The sequence below is a fragment of the Cynara cardunculus genome (assembly GCF_001531365.2).
Source record: "Cynara cardunculus var. scolymus isolate 2C chromosome LG 5, CcrdV1, whole genome shotgun sequence".
NCBI lineage: Eukaryota > Viridiplantae > Streptophyta > Magnoliopsida > Asterales > Asteraceae > Cynara > Cynara cardunculus.
The window spans coordinates 7,579,070-7,596,968 of record NC_037532.1 but is presented as its reverse complement, the minus strand read 5'-3'; the positions used below and the strand labels follow the sequence as shown (position 1 = coordinate 7,596,968).

General features: G+C 30.9%; 2 protein-coding genes across 3 annotated transcripts; both read right to left on the bottom strand.

Moving 5' to 3' along the window:
* Positions 1 to 757: 757 nt before the first annotated feature.
* LOC112513637 (regulatory protein NPR5-like) lies at positions 758 to 3,238 on the bottom strand. Of its 2 annotated transcripts, XM_025119964.1 has the most exons (3): positions 2,628 to 3,238; positions 883 to 1,804; positions 758 to 819 (listed from the first exon to the last, which is right to left on the bottom strand). In XM_025119964.1, exons 1-3 carry the CDS (start codon positions 3,132 to 3,134, stop codon positions 758 to 760), a joined length of 1,491 nt encoding a protein of 496 aa, XP_024975732.1. In that variant the 5' UTR covers positions 3,135 to 3,238. The 2 variants fall into 2 exon arrangements, with proteins under 2 accessions (XP_024975732.1, XP_024975731.1); XM_025119963.1 differs by having other exon boundaries at positions 758 to 1,804.
* Positions 3,239 to 9,658: 6,420 nt separating this feature from the next.
* LOC112512295 (transcription factor bHLH3-like) lies at positions 9,659 to 10,189 on the bottom strand (the record flags this gene model as incomplete). Its single annotated transcript, XM_025118172.1, has 1 exon — positions 9,659 to 10,189. A coding segment is annotated over one exon (531 nt), but the record flags the coding sequence as incomplete, so codon positions are not given.
* Between the last annotated feature and the right edge of the window lie 7,710 nt (positions 10,190 to 17,899).

Genomic DNA, 17,899 nt, shown 5'->3' with positions numbered 1-17,899 from the left:
GGATCAATATATAACTATAAAAATTACAAGTAGCTGGAGCTGTTCTTGATGAATTATATTTATATGAGATAAAGGTACATGATGCTTCTAGTTGAGAAGCAAGAAAATAATAATTGGCAAAAAAAAACACTTTTTAAATATTATTTATGATTATAAAATTCCAAGAACAAAACAAAAAAAATATTAAAAGAGTTGACAGATTGTTTTTTTAGAAAAGATTGACCTGCGTCTCTCCACACAAGAGAAGGAGCAAAAAACTTTGATTTCAAGATTCTCCATGTCCCATCTCATGAGTGATCTTTGAAAAAATCCCCACCTTCGATGGTCTCACCACTGCCATTGCCAATGATCATCATAAAAACCAACAATCAAGAATACCCACCACCCATCAACTCGGTTTTAGTTCAATAATATCAATCACGTGAAATTTAATTGTATTAAAATTTTAAAAAAAGACATGTATATGAGTTTCTTTGCAGGAGAAAGAATCGCCACCACCCAAAACCACTAAAAAAGGAAAAGATTAATCAAAACACACAAAAAGAGATGAAAAGGTGACCAATTATAGAGGAAAGATGATATTAATACGTACCCATGAATGTGTTTTTTTGGTTGATATGTTTGTGCTTGATCAGCCCTACTTCATGGGTGAATATATAAAGGTAATTCTAGATAAAAGAGAGAAAAAAAGAGAGAGAGAGAGAGAGAGAGAGATAAATATATATATATATTATATATATATATAAAGATAGTTGACCTAATACTCATGATGAGGATGGTGGTACATTGAGGTGTCACAACCACCTTGCGAAGAGCCATGTCGATGATGATGATGATGATGATTGTTGTGATGGCTGTTATCTTCTCTTCCTCCACCTACATCCATCTTGTTGCATCCAATTTGTGCTGCTGCTGCTGCTCCAAGATTCAGATAAACCAATCTTGAATCGAGATTCAAGTTACCTATATTCCCACTGCTATTTGAACTGCTGCTATGAGTATGAGTGTGGGAATGATCATCGTTCATATGTGGATAAATCGGTGTTGAATTTGAGGCTGCATTTGCTGCTGCATTCCCTTCCTCTCTCGATATCACCAATGCAGCTGACTGAACGAGCTCGAGGCAGAGCCTGAGCTTGTTTGGTTCGATGTGGGTTAGCCCTGGCACGGCTCCTTTGAATAGGAAATCTGAAGTTAAGGTTCGGAGGATGTCAAGGGGAGTGATCCCCTCGATGGTTCGAACATTGGGGTCTGCGTGATGGTCCAGTAATACAGCCACCATGTCAGGCGATACCATCTCAGAAGCGATGTGAAGTGGGGTTTTCCCCACCGGTCCAGCTGGGTAATTGACGTCTGCAGCTCCTAGTTCCAGCAACGCCTTCACCACCTCTCGGCTGCAATTCTCTACTGCATAATGTAGGGCTAATGCCTCGTCGAGATTTAGGCCTTCCCCCATGACCATGAGTTTAACAAGCTCCACATCCGATGAATCAAGTGCTCGTCTCATGCGCCTGATCTTTTGGTCTTCTAGATCAGCCGCTACTGAGAGGTCATGGTGGTGGTGCTGGTGGTGATGGGGCATGAGAGAGCGTCGGGCAAGGGAAGATTTTAATCGGAGTTCTTCAATTTTGGCCACCACATCAATGGGAAGATGTTTTGCTAAGACTTCCGGTGGAAGACCAGATTTTGCCACCAAGTGAGAACAAGTTGTCCATAGCTGATGCATGTCTTGTTTTCTCGAAGCTAACAGAACCTTCATTACATCCTCAATTGAAGCTTTCTCTACCATGATTGCTAATTGCTTCTGCAATTTTAAAATTCAAAAGAAATAAAGATTATAATACTCATTGAATTTGTCAATGTATACATTGTTGGAACGTCATAATTAAAGAAACCCATTTTTAAATCATAAAGATAAGTTATAATATTTGGGTTAGAGGCAGAAGATTGTGTGATGATGTATTGTATTTCCCTTTTGTGCATTATCAATGAGACTGTATCTCTATAAGCAAACAAAACACAAATGAGGAAAGTAGAGGGTAAGGGGGGAAAATGATGGGTGCAATAACTGTTGAAGACAAGACTAGAGAAGGATAAAAAAAGATCTAAATTTAGAAAGCTGGTAGTGTGGAACATAAAGAGAGAGGAACCCAATTCAAGAAATGAACAATGTTCATGAAATCAAGATATCACGTTAACCCTTCTCTTTCATGAAGACATTTTTGGAAATATTCTGTCCATTTTCAAGAAAGATTATTGTAATTCATCATCTATTCAATCTTTGTATACGGAAATAAATCATCTCAGGAGCCTACTTGGACCAAACACTGCAGACAAGAAACAAATAATCAAAGATGGTTTTTTTTGTGAAAAGATACTGAAAGCTACTAAATTGAAAGAGAACCCAGAAAGATCTTGTTGGTCTTTTTCGTTCTTTTTACTTCATTAAAATCACCAATTTGAGCATAACAACTACATATGATTCAAATGATTTCTGTAAGAAGACAACTAAAGGACATGAAACATATTTCTCTTAGAGCAATTTCCATGGAGATTATTAAATGGGTTTCCGTTTGAAGAACTGGAAAAAAGAATGATCTACTCAGAGAGAGAGAGAGAGAGGAGACCTGAGTCAGTAATACAAGCTGTTCAACCCCAAAGGATCTAGCGGCGGATAGAGTGTCAAGAGCAAGATCAACGGCGGAGGTGCAATGTGTGTGCCAACACCCTCTCTCACCGCAATTAGGTCTGGGCTCATGCTTTTGAGGTACAATCGAGACCTGCCCACTGTACAAGAACTGCAGCATCAACAAGAACACCTCGTACCCTACCGAATTCACAGGTATGACCACCTGTGAACTCGTTGAGTTCCTGGGAGAAGCGGGTCCCATGCCCATCCCCATCCCCACGCCCATACGCGACCCTAACGGATCCGATCCAGACCCTGTCGGAGAATCGGTTCCGCCGGAGCAAAAGAACTTTCTGAAGAAGAGGCTGCGAGCTGCCAGGATGCAGCGGTGGGCATGAACGATTCTTCCCTCCACGCTGAAGGTGACGTCGCTGAAGGCTTGACCGTTGATTAGTAGGTTTAGATAGTCTAGTGATAGAGATCTTAATGAATCCTCCAGCGACATGGCTGTATCCCTGGAACAAAAAAAGTTGTTTCCTTTTTGTCGGACGAGTGAGAAAGCTTGAAGTTAATAGTGGCAGAACAAAAGAGGCTTTGATTGTGTGTTCATCTTCAACTTCATGTTTCCTGTAGCTTCTTCTTCACACACACACACACACAGGGAGAGAGAGAGAGAGAGAGAGAGAGAGAGAGAGAGAGAGAGAGAGAGAGAGAGAGGGGATGTGTTTACTGTTATTTCTTGTGGGAGATATTTTCTTGAGGGAAAGAGGAGAAATTGGGTGTCTGGACGGCTGGGGCTATTTAAAAGGGGTGAAAATGTAATATAAAATTTGAGAAAGGAAAATTAAAAAAAGGCAGCCTTTAAAATATATTTTGCTTTTAATTTGCACGTAAACTTTCATGACTTATTAAATAAGAATAAAATATTTAATATACTTTAAACAAAATAAATAATCTATTTTTAAAAGTAAAATCATTAATTTTATGAATATTTTTTAGGGTTGGTTTTACCTTATAGTCATTTTCTTTTCAAGTTTACCAAAATAGTTATAGGTCCGCAAATTCGAACCCAGCTAAAAGACAGAAAAAAGTTACACTTTTTACCGCTATTCGCCAAAAAATTATATTTTTCACCTAGGTTCGTAAAAAAATTACAAACCTAGGGCTATTTTGGTAAACCTTATAAAATTAAAAGGTGGCTAAGAGGTGAATCCAACTGATAAAAATAACTATTTTAATTAATTTTCCTTAATCTTAATTATAAAAATTAATACTATTCATTAATAGATAAAATTATATTAAAAAATCTCTTAGAGAGAGAGAAATAGAGAGGGAAGATCTTTTTACCAATGAAAAGGTAACTTTACAAACCCCTCTTTATAAATTAGAGTTAAGTAGTACATTTGGTTAATTTACATGGTTTAGGTATTTAATGAGGGTAAGAATGTAATTGTCAATTTGATCTTTTTGTTAATGTATAGTAATGGATGGTTGCATTTTAATTATTTCATGACTGTAGCCATTATGATCATTTGGCGATAGCTGAAGATCCATCTTATTCATGATTGTGGTCAACTCTTCATGCATGAACAAGTAATTCATGGTGATTCAAGCAGTATACTTTTGTATTATTAAGCAAACACAGGAATCATATTTTCGTATATGAACTTGTGCTTCATGAATGACTAGATTTGTTCATATGCATATAGATGAACACATGCTTCATCTATTGACAGATGTGTTCATATCAAAAAGTTTGTGTTTGTAGGTATGCGCACAGATGACTCATTTGACTTGCTGATAATGTTTCTAGTATATGATTTGAACATTCAATTGATTTACAATGTTTTGCTAATGTAGTACTTCATGAACAGATGTCGGTTTCAAAACGATGAAAAAGTGATTACCGGGAACCGACTTGATTCCTGTAACAATTCTTCAGTATCTTTACCAAAAATACTCATATTCAATTGTGTTCACCTTTGTTTAATAAGTACCATTTTTACAATTACTACAAAAATTCCATCAATCAATTTAATCCGTAGATCTAAAAGATTAATGGTCAAGATCGATTCATAAAGTTAACACTAATTGTTTTGTTAACAAAAGAACAAGCTCCTATATATATGGAGGAACGATCAAATACGAACCGCTCCCTTTTGTACAAACCTTACAAACTAATCTCATCCATCCATTTTCATGATCAAAAACCATTATTAAAAAAAGTTATTTCAGTAAAGCAAAAAATGGAAAATAAAATTATTATTATTTTATCCAAGAAAAGGGCAAAACTGGGAAAAGTTTTAAAATTTCAACCCATTGAAATATCATTTCCTCGCATGAAACCCGTTTAATCGCACTAAAAGTGTCAACTCATTGAAATTTCAAGATGAAACAATACGATTTTATACAACCTACAACTATCTCAATCTAAATTAATTGTATAAATTGGTAAAGGAGAGAACAAAATTATGGATATCAACATTAATGAAACAAAATCAGTGCTTTAAAATATATATATATATATATATATATATGATTTTATTTTTAGAATGGTTTCAACAAAAAATGTTAGAAAAATCTGGGAAATCATATATTCAAACAAAAATTTTCTTTATTTTATGAGTAAATATTAAAATATAAAAGTCTAAAAAAATCCAACTGACTTTAGTGTTTGGAATGATTAAGTCCTTAGACAATGTTTTGTAATAAATAAGTCCTTGGACGTTCCAAAATTTGTTAAATAACTCATTAGAATTTCTTAAACCCGTTAGATACATTCTTATGATCTATACAACTGGTTAATGTGATAAAATAATGAAAAAAGTGTGAAAAAAAAACTAATGTACTTTCATATTTTGAACGATTAAGTCCTAAACATTTTTTAAACCAAAAAAGTACTTACATCTATAAAATGAAACAAATATACTAAAAAGTTACTTATATTTATAAAAAATTACTTACATTTAAATAAGATTATTAATGAAAGTTATTTTAATTAAAAATAAAATATATCATGTCGGTGATTTTTCAAATTTAAATAAATAAATAAATAAAGATTTAAAATGGATTACCGATTAAATTTAATTTAATTAAAAATAAAATATATCATGTCGGTGATTTTTCAAATTTAAATAAATAAATAAATAAAGATTTAAAATGGATTACCGATTAAATTTAATTTAATTAAAAATAAAATATATTAAGTATATGATTTTTCAAATAAAAAAAGTAAAAAAAAATTAAAAATGATTACTGATCAAATTTATTTTAAGTAAAAATAAAATATATTCCGTAGGTGATTTTTCAAATTAAAAAAATAGAAAATAATTTGATTAAATTATTGGTGGATTAACGATAAAATTTAACTAAATAGATATTTAATTAAAACTCGTCGCTTGAGCAAATCATATACGAAATATATATTTTATTTTTAATTAAAATAAATTTAATCAGTAATCATTTTTAAATTATTTTTTATTTTATTAATTTGAAAAATCACTACCATAAATTTTTTATTAATATAAAATTCAGTAGAACCGACTCTAATGGAAACTGCTTGAGCAAATCTCGTTCAATGCTTGATAGAATTCAGATTCTCCTATAGTACCAGACTCTTGTTATTCATTACAGAATATCAATAATTTTTTTTTTAAATGTACGTGATTTTTTGTAAATGTAGATACTTTTTTGGTATATTTGTTTTATTTTATAAATATAAGTACTTTTTTGGTTCAAAAAATGTATAGAGACTTAATCGTTCAAAATATAAAAATTCATTGACTTTTTTAGACTTGTTTAGACTTTTTCCATTATTTTACCACATTAACCGGTTTTATAGGTTATAACAATGTATCTAACAAGTTTTAGAAAGTTCAAGAAGTTATTTAACATGTTTTGGAATTTCCAAAAAGTTATTTGTTCCAAAAAGTTGTTCAAAAACTTAATCATTCCAAACACTAAATTTCATTGGGTTTTTTTAGACTTTTCCTTTATTGAAATTAAATAATTCCATATTAAAATAGAATTACCTAAAAACTATAAAAGGAGGGATATTTTAATTACTAGTGAAACATAACAATATTTTTTAATCAACAATAAAGATTGAACCATTTTAAAAACTGAATGAAATATTTTGAAAACTAAATAAAATGATTTCATTAGTGAAATTGGTTTTATGAATGAGAAACTTTGAAAACTGAATAACATAATTTCATTAGTGAAATTGGTTTCATGGTTCCTAATAAAAATGAAATTGAATTTATTAATGAAATTAAATATGGTTCAGTCACTGGAACATTTTTTGAAAATTGAATAACATGATTTCATTAATGAAACATTTTGAAAACTGGATAACATGATTTCATTAGTGAAATTGGTTTTATTAATGAAACATTTTGAAAACTGGATAACATGATTTCATTGGTGAAATTGGTTTCATGTTGCCTAACCAAGATGAAATTGGTTTCATGGTTCCTAACCAAAATGAAATTGAGTTTATTAATGAAAGTAAATATGATTCAGTCAATGGAACATTTGAAAACTGAATAATATGATTCATTAATGAAATTAGTTTCATGGTTGCTAACCAAAATGAAATTAGTTTTATGAACGAAATATTTTGAAAACTGGATAACATGATTTTATTAATGAAGTTTGTAAGTAAATCAATTTATTCATGAATTTTACAAATGAAATAAAACGATATACTCAAAATTTGGAAAATATCACAACTATATTATTAATAAATCTAGAAAGATTTGTCAATTTAAAAAAAATACCGATTTCTTTTGTTATTATGAAAATGAAATAAATAACTTTCTAAGAAAAGGATGATTATCAATAAATTCTGAAATTGACGAATTATTTTTATTTAATAAAACAATACAAAACATTAATGTTGGTAATTATCTAAGACTAACATTTAATATATTAATAAACTTATATTTATTTGAGAGTATATTTATTTCATATACATACATATATATATATATATATATATATATGGCTGTAAACGAACACAAATGAAGACTTGTTCATATTCGTTTGTTTAACTTAACCGAACAAACGAACGAACACGAACGGTAAACGAACGAAAATCTTTGTGTTCATGTACGTTTGTTTAGAAACCAGGTGTATTCCTTCGTTAACATGCTAAACGAACGAACATAAACGAACGGGCTAAACGAACATAAATAAATATTATTTGAATTCAAGGTAAATAAACAAAAGATTATATATTAAATTTAATATCTAAACGAACATAAACGAACGAATATAAACGAATGTAAACAAACGGTAAATGAACGAACGTTCACGAACATAAATGAATGAACGAGACTTTTGTTCATGTTCGTTCGTTTAACTAACGAAAAAAAATATTGTTCATGTTCGTTCATTTATTAAATAAACGAACTTTCCGTCGAACGGTTTGCTGAACGTTTGGTTTGTTTACAACCCTATATGTATGTGTGTGTGTGTGTGTGTATATATATATATATATATATAGACTTTGGATCATGTGAGACCAAGGGGTTTTCGTGAGACCCGTAAGACCAATTCTCAACTTTTGGATTAGATCTACAATCTGAACATTCATAATCACAAAATTATCATGAGACTTCTTAATAATCACAAAATTACCACCATACAACTTTAGAGCATTAAATATTAGCTTATAAAATTAATCAATAAACATAAATTATTCTTACAGATTTCATGAAAAACTCTTACTCCCACATGAAACCTAACACAGTCTCTGTAGACAGAAGCCTTAAGGGGGTGTGGGGGCCATCGCCCTGTGGTTTTGTTTCTCCCAAGTAGCATTTGATACATGATCTAATAATATTCTAATTAAAATTTTACTTTTTCCCTTGGCATAATCATCTCATCGCCAACTACAAATACAAATCCAAGTCTAAGCAAATAATTTAAATAATTTTTTCTTGGCCACTTCATTTGATTATTTATTGCTAAATATTGCGTTTTTTAGGTTGAATATTTTATTGCGATGATGATTCCCTATTTTAGAATTATAAAATAATAATTTTATATCTAAATATGAATTGTAAACATTATAATTATAAAATATACAAAAATGAAGTTTTGACAATATAACGATAAAAAAACGTTCATAATTGTAAATTTAATAAAAACATTATCAACTGACCACAAATTAAAATAATTGAGGCAAAAATACGAAAAATATATAACTGAACATTTGAACGATGAAACAATTAAACAATGTCAACAATTTCGGTAAACAAATCATCTTTGTATAAAAGGGTCTTCTTATAATAGCAGTGACGGATCCAAGAAATTAATAAGGTGGGGCCACGTTGGATGGGACTTGGGGGAGGGAAGCATATGGTCATATGGGACTGAGGAGAAACCATGTAAGATGAAGGTGAAAATATAAAATTAAGCTAGTCAACAAAGGTTTTTGATTTTTGACTGCGGGCCTTTCCCCCGTGCTTAAAGGCTGAATCTGCCCCTGTATACTAGTTTCTTTTTAAACCATATGGGAATTACATAAGTAATATCTACTTTTTAATGAGAGTAGAACACGTAGAATTGGAAACAAAAAAATTTCACTAGTTCAGATGACATCGGATTAAAGATAGTTTCTTAGTGAATTGCTTAAATATGTAAATTAACTTATAATAGGGCTTATGTATATTAATTAATAAAATTTGAAAATATAAATAAGAAGTAAAATAAATTTTCATTGTATAAGGGGCTGTTTGTTTCCCTCTTAATGGTGACATTAAGAGGGAACCTCTTAATCGGTCAGAGGTTTGGGCTGTTTGGTAAAAAAAAAGAGAGCCTCTTAATGGTTACATAAGGCTCTTAACCATTTTGCATCTACTACCTCACTCAACCATTCAGATGACAATTCTTCCCACTTTACCCTTTACCTGCTTCCTTTACCAGATGCGTCTCCTTCACCCCAAGTCGTCGCTGCAGTCATCGTCTCCATCTTCTCCAGCTCGTCTCCTTCCCTCCCCCACCCTCACTCGTCGCCGTTCTTCACAGCCCCTCCCCCACCCTGATTCTCGATGATTTTGCACCGCCACCGCCCAGACTCAGTTCATGGCCAAAAATCTTCGATAATACTTTCGGATGACATCCATTAAACAAAGTTTTCACCATTGCAACTAAACTCTGTTCTTCCAGGATCGATTTAAAAGAACCAAGCTCCAAAACTCCCCTTTTAACCGGAACCAAAACCAGCGTCTGAAATCGAGCCAATTTCGCTAAAAAGGCTCTCGATTGATAATGTTCTTCACAGCTTCTGCTATCGGAAACCCAAACCGATCTACTCGTGTTAAACGATTGAGACGGGCTCGAAGGTTTATCGAATGGAAACAGATAATACATCGAGGTTAGATAATACATCTCTAAATCCGACACTGAATCCATTTTGGCTGCAAGATTTTCCTCCGATCCCTTAAAACACGAATGAAGTTTCTGAAGAACCCTCTTTTTTCTACCAAATTCATCCCGTTTCTTATGCCCGATATCACCTTCTTTCGATTCTCCACAACAACCATCGCCCCAAATGGAATAAAATGGAATAATGGGTTTTTGTTAGAGAGGGTTAAAATGGTAATTTAATGTCATTCAGATAATAGTTACCAAACAACATTATTTCATTCAACACTTAACCATTTTGACCCTCTTAACCATTCTGACCTCTTAACTATTCTGCACTAAATCATTCAGCAACTGCCAAACAGCCCCTAATAAAGATTCATTTTGGCCCCTTAGATTAATTACAAAGTCCGTGTTCCGTCATTATGTATGTCGTTCACAATGTGAATTTTTTTTTACTTGTAACTTTTGTTTCACACACAGTTTAAAAATGTTTACATTATGAAACAAATACACGTGAAACAAATATATATTAATCGATGTTCTAAATTCTATTCTTAGATGAAAAAAATTCATGTCAAATATAGCATGATGCACTAGTTATCAAGGTTATCACAATTTAATGACTTCTTAAAAGAAGGGCTCTATATATAGGGGGGATCAAATGCAAACCAAGTCATTTGTACAAACCGTACAAACTTAATTCAACCAATCATATTTTTTTCCACTTTTTTTGATTATGAGAGTTGATTAGTCATTTTTATTGTAAATGACATTAATTGTGGACATTATCATGTTTATTATATTAATTTAGACTACACATTTCATCAAAATGAGAAATACATGACACAATTTCATTTATAGAAACAAAAATTTATGAAACAATTTCATCATATTAAAACAATGAAATCGACGGTTTGTACAAAAGAATATATATATATATATATAATATATATATATGTGTGTGTGTGTGTGTGTGAGAGTGTGTGTGTATATATTGATATATCTATATATATTATAGATATATATATATATATATATATATATATATATATAAGAATGATAGTTAAAGTAAGGGCAAATTGCATGAAAAAGTAATGTACTTTAACTTGATTCCTATTTTGGGTAACGTACTTTCAAAACTTTCATTTTTGTACCTAAGATGTAAAGTTTTAAATATTTAAGTACCCGGGTAACCCGGAAAGACTAATTTTAGACTAAAAAAAAGACTAATTTTAGATTTTAAAAAATCCACGTCACTGACCACGTCAGCAAATAATACCGAGTTGGATATCACATCACTCGCCACATCAGCATGATAATCGGTTAATACTTCAACCAGTTACCCGGGTACTTAAATGTTTAAAACTTTACATCTTAGGTACCAAAATAGAAATTTTGAAAGTACATTACCCAAAATAGGAATCAAGTTAAAGTACGTTACTTTTTCATGCAATTTGCCCTTAAAATAAAAAGCGCAAGAAGAGATCTCTAGTCTTGGATGCACATTAGGATAGATGCACTGGATCAATACTACTATCAAGCAAGATTCATGAGTGAGTTTGAGATTAAAGGTAATTAAGGATTCTAATCTCTCCTTATGGTTCTCACCTTAACTCTTCTTCTTACACGATTATTCGCCTATATATAGATATACACAAACACACACACACATATATATATATATATATATATATATATATACAGAGAGAGAGGCATGATCTTTTGTTAACCAGTTCATTTGTGTTAACTATACAAACTCTCTAGACTAGTAGGAATGAATCTAGTACTATAGTTCATAGATTCCTATGTAATTAATGATTGAGGGGAAAATAGTAAGATTATGTTTTGTATTACTTTAAAATATTAAAATCGGAGTTACATTACTCCTTGAATTTAGCCATTTTGAAATTATTAATGTGTTGTAAGTTATATTATTTGTGATTGTTCATAAATGAATGTATTTTGAGAAATAATCAATAACACTTCAACAGTCAACATTTTTAATCGAACGAGTTCGTTGTGTCTATAGTATCATATAATATGGATGATCATTATGAACATAGTAGCAGTCAACTTGAATGAGCGTGCACTTAATGTTTAATAATGAATATTGTTCACTTTTGACAAATTATTCATTAGTGAACATTGTTCACCACTCACACATACATACACATTCATGTATGTGTTTACTAATGAGCATTTTCATATATGTTATATTTTCATTGGTGAACAATGTTCATAAGTTACTCATATATAACAGTTGTTCATTAATTCACATCATTCATACGTTACACATTACATATTAATAAATGAAGGAATAATTAAAGCTTGATGTCAGTTTCAAAATGATGGAGTAATTACCGGAAAAATATTTAATGCTAAAAAAATCTTCCTACTTTTTTTCTAAAATTACCCTTTGTTCATGATTGTTCACTTATGTTTATTAAGCATCATTTTTTAATTTGTTACAAAAATGCCATGATGAATTCTATCCATATATTACAAAGATTAAAGGCTAGGATTGGTTCACAAACTTAACCTCTTATATTGGATTAACAAATAAACTCATCCGTGTATATATACACATATATACATATGTATACGGGGCAGGTTCAAACGAGATAATTGTCAATTTGCGAGAAGGCGAGAAAGAATACGAGCCACAAAATCCATCAACTAAAAAATACCATTGAAGAATAATTTTAATCGGATAAATCCTTAAAAATCTTATTATATCTTTTAGTTTTTTTAATTAGAATTAATTAGTATTTTTTTTAATCAAATTTTATATAAAAAAATTTAGATACACTTTTGATAAAAAAAATTCACAAATTTTATCAAATATCACATGTGATATCTACATTCAATTTATATGTGATAGTTATAAATATTTTTGTTAATTATTTGTGATTATATATATTTATATTTTATAGATCTTTTTGTGATGTAAATATTATCACATGTGATAATATGTCACTTATATTCAGACGTAAAATTCACATAGTGGATCATATGTCAAACGAAACTGATCACATGTGATTCAAAACGTGGATCCTGAAAATAGAGAAAAGATGTGAAAAAGATAATGAATTGATTATGGATATCACATGTGATATTTGATGAAAACTGTGAATATTTTATTTATCAAAGTACATCTAAAAAAATTATATAAAACTTGATAAAATAATTATGAATTTATAAGATTAAAAAATAAATAAATCTAAAAGACATAATTAGATTCTTAAGAATTTATCCAATTCAAAATGATAATTATCCTAATTTCTAAAATTATTTTTCAATTTTTATGTTACTTTTTAGTTAATGGATTATTTGGCTCATATTCCTTATCCCCTTCTCGCAAATTTGTTAGCTTCTTGCATGATATATATATAGGGTCAAGTTCAAATGTTAACCAAAGTTTTTGTGTTAACTTTGTTAACCGATYTTGGCCATCCAATTTTTCAATAAACGGTTGTGATTAATCATGATAAAAACTTATTTTTTTAAATTTAAAATTTCATAAAGATAAGTGAACAAAGTTGAAAAGGGTATTTAGGTAAAAAAAATTATGTAACTCCCATATCATTAATTAATTGGGAGTTACAAAATAAAAAATTCTATGATTTTTTTGTTAATTTATTTTTGTTAATGTAAGAACCATATGAACATAACTATAAATATATGAACCATTGTGTCAAATACGAAGAAAAATTTGACATATATATGAAGTTGGACTGCATAGCATTTATGAACATAATAAGAATAACTGCTACATGAAAGAAAAAAACATGTATGAACACGATATGAACAACTTATGATCAATAGTTTCTTCATTATAAACACATTCAGAAGCGATTCTTTGTCAATTGAAGTTTTATACATGCATTGCATTCACACCGTTTAAAGTTCACCCCTTATTCATATCGTGTTCATCTCTTGTTCATATCGTGTTCACCCTTGTTCATATCGTATAAAATATATGAACACATAATTCCAACGCTGTGAACACCGGGTGCAAACACTTACACAAATATAAAGATTTGGTATCAAGCTTTAAAAATAACACTTGTGTCATATGATAGAAGTAACATGAACACAATGGATCATGATTTATAAAAGTTGGTAATATGACAATACAAAAATGGGTCGTGCATGTATTTCCATTTGAACATGTGAATTATGTACGTATTTTAATAATTAAAGAAAAAAGCTATCAATACAAGATGAATTATAAAAAACACAACACATCGTAATGAACATAATTTCGATTAAAATGAATCTAAAAAAATAAAAAATATATTACCAAGACATTCGCTTTGGTTAATTTTTTCAATTCCCGGCCTTGAACTCCGATTGTCATCATAAACCATTTTAATCTTCTCACTGTTGTCGATTTATTTTCCATTGCGTTTATCCATATTAGYTTGATCGATACCGGAAATTTTTATTACCGTGTTTTCTATGCGAATTAAATACTGATAAAACAATGAACATTGAAGATCAATATTAAAAAAAAAAAATTTAATATTATAAATGCATATTTTTTGGGATTTGATGATTTGTAACTCCCTATTAATTGTTTGGGAGTTACATATCAAATCAATTTACTGAAATACCCTTGTAATTAAAATGTGAACATGACATAAACCTACAAGAAGAATGAAATTTGATTGGTTGTCATGGTTTTCAAAGTTAACACAAAATTGTTGATTAACATTTGATCTTCCCCCTATATATATATATATATATAGAGAGAGAGAGAGAGAGAGAGAGAGAGAGAGAGAGAGAGGATGTTCAGGGAAAAACCCCTAAAATGAAAAAACAGAGGAACACTCTCTAGTTCATCTAGACCGTTTACATATGTGCAAACAAGTAATCTGTAAGCGAATTGTTTGGTACGCATAGTTTTTCATTTTTCTTGTGGTTTTCCTCTAAACCTAGCCTATATATGACCATATGTTCGTTTGAGAAATAGTAAGTATTTGAGCAATTGAGAAGTGATCCTATTTAACTAATTCACATATGAACTATGGGTTCACATATTTCTTTGCCCGCCTATTTGTAAAAATGACAAAACTACTCTCTATTTTTCGCTTGACCAATCACAGCCACAAATCTTGACCAATCAAAACCGCAATTTTTGACCAGTCAAAAACGTAATTTTTGACCAATTTTGATCGTATGAAAGACTATGATCACTTCTTTACTTCTCAAATACTTACAACTTCTCAAATAAACCTCTCTCTATACATACATACATACAACTTCTCAAAGAAACCTATCACTGATGAATTGCGAACCCTTATCACACACATTTTCAGAAAAGGAAAGAAATTACCTCTCTATCCCGAAGCTGAGAGAAAGCGATTGCTTTGATCCATTTCGAGAAATAATATGTAAGGATTAATAAAAATATCGTTTGTCCCGGAGGTGGGGGAAATTTTCCCACTATGTCAATTCCCCCTCACAAGAATGGCCATGGAACGAGTGTGGGATGTAAAGTTTTAGAGGTTTGATATGTAATACTTGATTATCATTAACATGTGTCACGACTTTTTATGAATTTGATAGTTTCGAGCCTTTATATGGGCCAATAATACCCTTGTCGTGAGATTTTGTTGGCAAGACTTCGACCACCTGAGTGATTTCGAGGAACCATCGACGTGGAGTGTCCAGCTGGCTATGTCATTCGACACTACAAAAATATCATTGTTACTAACTTCTTTTTCCAGTTCGGGACTGAAATATGTGACAAAATTTGCTGGAGCTTGTGATTTTATTACCGTTCTTGGTTGGAAGGTGATATCATACCCACTGAGATATATAATTCACTTTAATAGTTGTCCTTTTAACTCGGGTTTTGTCAACACACTTTAATGGAAAGTTAGTCATGACAGTTATAGAATGACTTTTGAAATAATGACGTAGTTTTTTGGCTTCTTTGACTAGAGCCAATAACAATTTCTCCATAGATTAATATTGTTTTTCTGCATCAATCAATGATTTACTCATATAATAAATGGGAAGTTGTTATTTGTCGTCCTCACGAGTAAGGACGACACTTACAACGTATTACTGACTGCCAAATATAGTTTTAGGATTACTCCATCTTTCGGTTTTGAATGCAATGGGGGAGAAGACATGTATTCTTTGAGCTTTTGGAGAGCATTTTCTTGTTTGTCAATCCATATGAATCCCTTATTTTTTCACAAGACATTGTAAAATAAATGGCACCTGTCAAATGACCGATATATAAACTTGTTTAAGGCTGCTACTCATCCCGTAAGGCGCTGTACCTCTTTAAGATTTTTTGGCGATTGGATATTGGCTATAGCTTTGATTTTATCTGGACCTGCCTCGATGCCACTTCGTGTGACCATATGCCCGAGAAATTTACCCGCATATAATCCAAAGGAGCATTTTCTAGGGTCCAATTTCATTTTGTATTATCGAAGAATGTCAAACGATTGTTTGAGGTCGTTAATGTGGTCAGTTGCCTTTTTTGACTTGACAAGCATATCATCGATGTACTCCTCCATTGTGTCACCCAAATGTTGTTTGAACATCCCGATTCACTAATCGTTGGTATGTTGATCTTGTATTTTTTAAACCAAAACGCATTACTTTGTAACAATAAATACCTTTGTCCATCATGAAGTCGGTCTTTTCTTGGTTGGCTAGATGCATAAGGATTTGATTACATCTAGAATAAGCTTCCATGATTGTTAGAAATTCATGTCTAACAGTAGCAACGACCATAGCGTCAATATGAGGCAGAGGAAATGAGTCCTTTTCATTTGTTGAGACTAGTGAAGTCCATACTCATCATTTGCTATTTTTCTTTTATACGACGACCACATTGGCAAGCCAATCAGGGTATTTGACTTCCCCGATTTTACCAATTTTTTAACAAATTGTCCACTTCGTCGTTTATGGCTTTATTCCGTTTAGGATAAAATTTACGGTGTTTTTGCTTGATAGGTTTGTACGTTGGATCAATGTTCGATTTGTGGGATATGATGTTGGGATTATGTCTAACCATATCTTCGTGCGTCCAAGCGAAACAATCATCATTTTCTTTCAGAAATTTGATGATGCGGTCTTTGAGGTTTGGCTCTAGGGATGCTCCAACGAACATTGTTTGATCAGGCTTGTTTGGATCAACGACAATTTCTTGTAGTTGCAAATCATCGATCGTATTCAAATTGTCCTAGTTCTGTAATTGCTAGATATTGCCCTTTTGAGGCTTTTATGGATGTCTTGTAGCACTCTTGAGTAGTTTTTTGCTCACTCTTTATTTCCTGGACACCCCATAAACTTGAGAACTTTATGGTCTGATGATACATCGAGGGTTTACTAAGATTTTGATTTTAACTTAATACTAAGAGATTGACTTAACATGTTAAGTTGGTCCATCATATCTTAATGCATTAATTTAGATATTTTCCAAAAATTATCCTTGATTCACATATTTCATTAAAAAATGAATAGTGTACCAACATTCATGAAGTTGAATTTATAATCAAACAATCATACTTTATTATTTTAAATATATTTATATTATTACGATTATGTTATGCACTCGTTAAATTCATATTATTTATGTTAAGTTAAGTAATTCACATTGCTTTTTTTTTTTTGTCATTTTAAATATTACCATACAGTTTATTTGAATCCAACTTTTATGCATATATAAGGTTAAAATGACTATTTTTTGTTCAGACTATTTACTCTTGTTAAAATTCAAACAATAATTTATATTAATTTATTCAGTCAGATTAATGCTTGCATATAACTTAATATATTTAGAACTTAAGGAATAAAAAATCAAACAATCCATTAGTCAATAAATAATATGAAAATATATTATCTAATCACTAATATGTATAAATT

What these genes read in the sequence shown, in the direction of transcription:
- LOC112513637 (XM_025119963.1), bottom strand. Translation starts at nt 3,134, where the DNA reads ATGTCGCTGGAGGATTCATTAAGATCTCTATCACTAGACTATCTAAAC. An exon ending in AGCTTGTATTACTGACTCAG is followed by an intron (nt 1,805 to 2,627) that starts GTCTCCTCTCTC and finishes TTAAAATTGCAG; the next exon opens with AAGCAATTAGCAATCATGGT.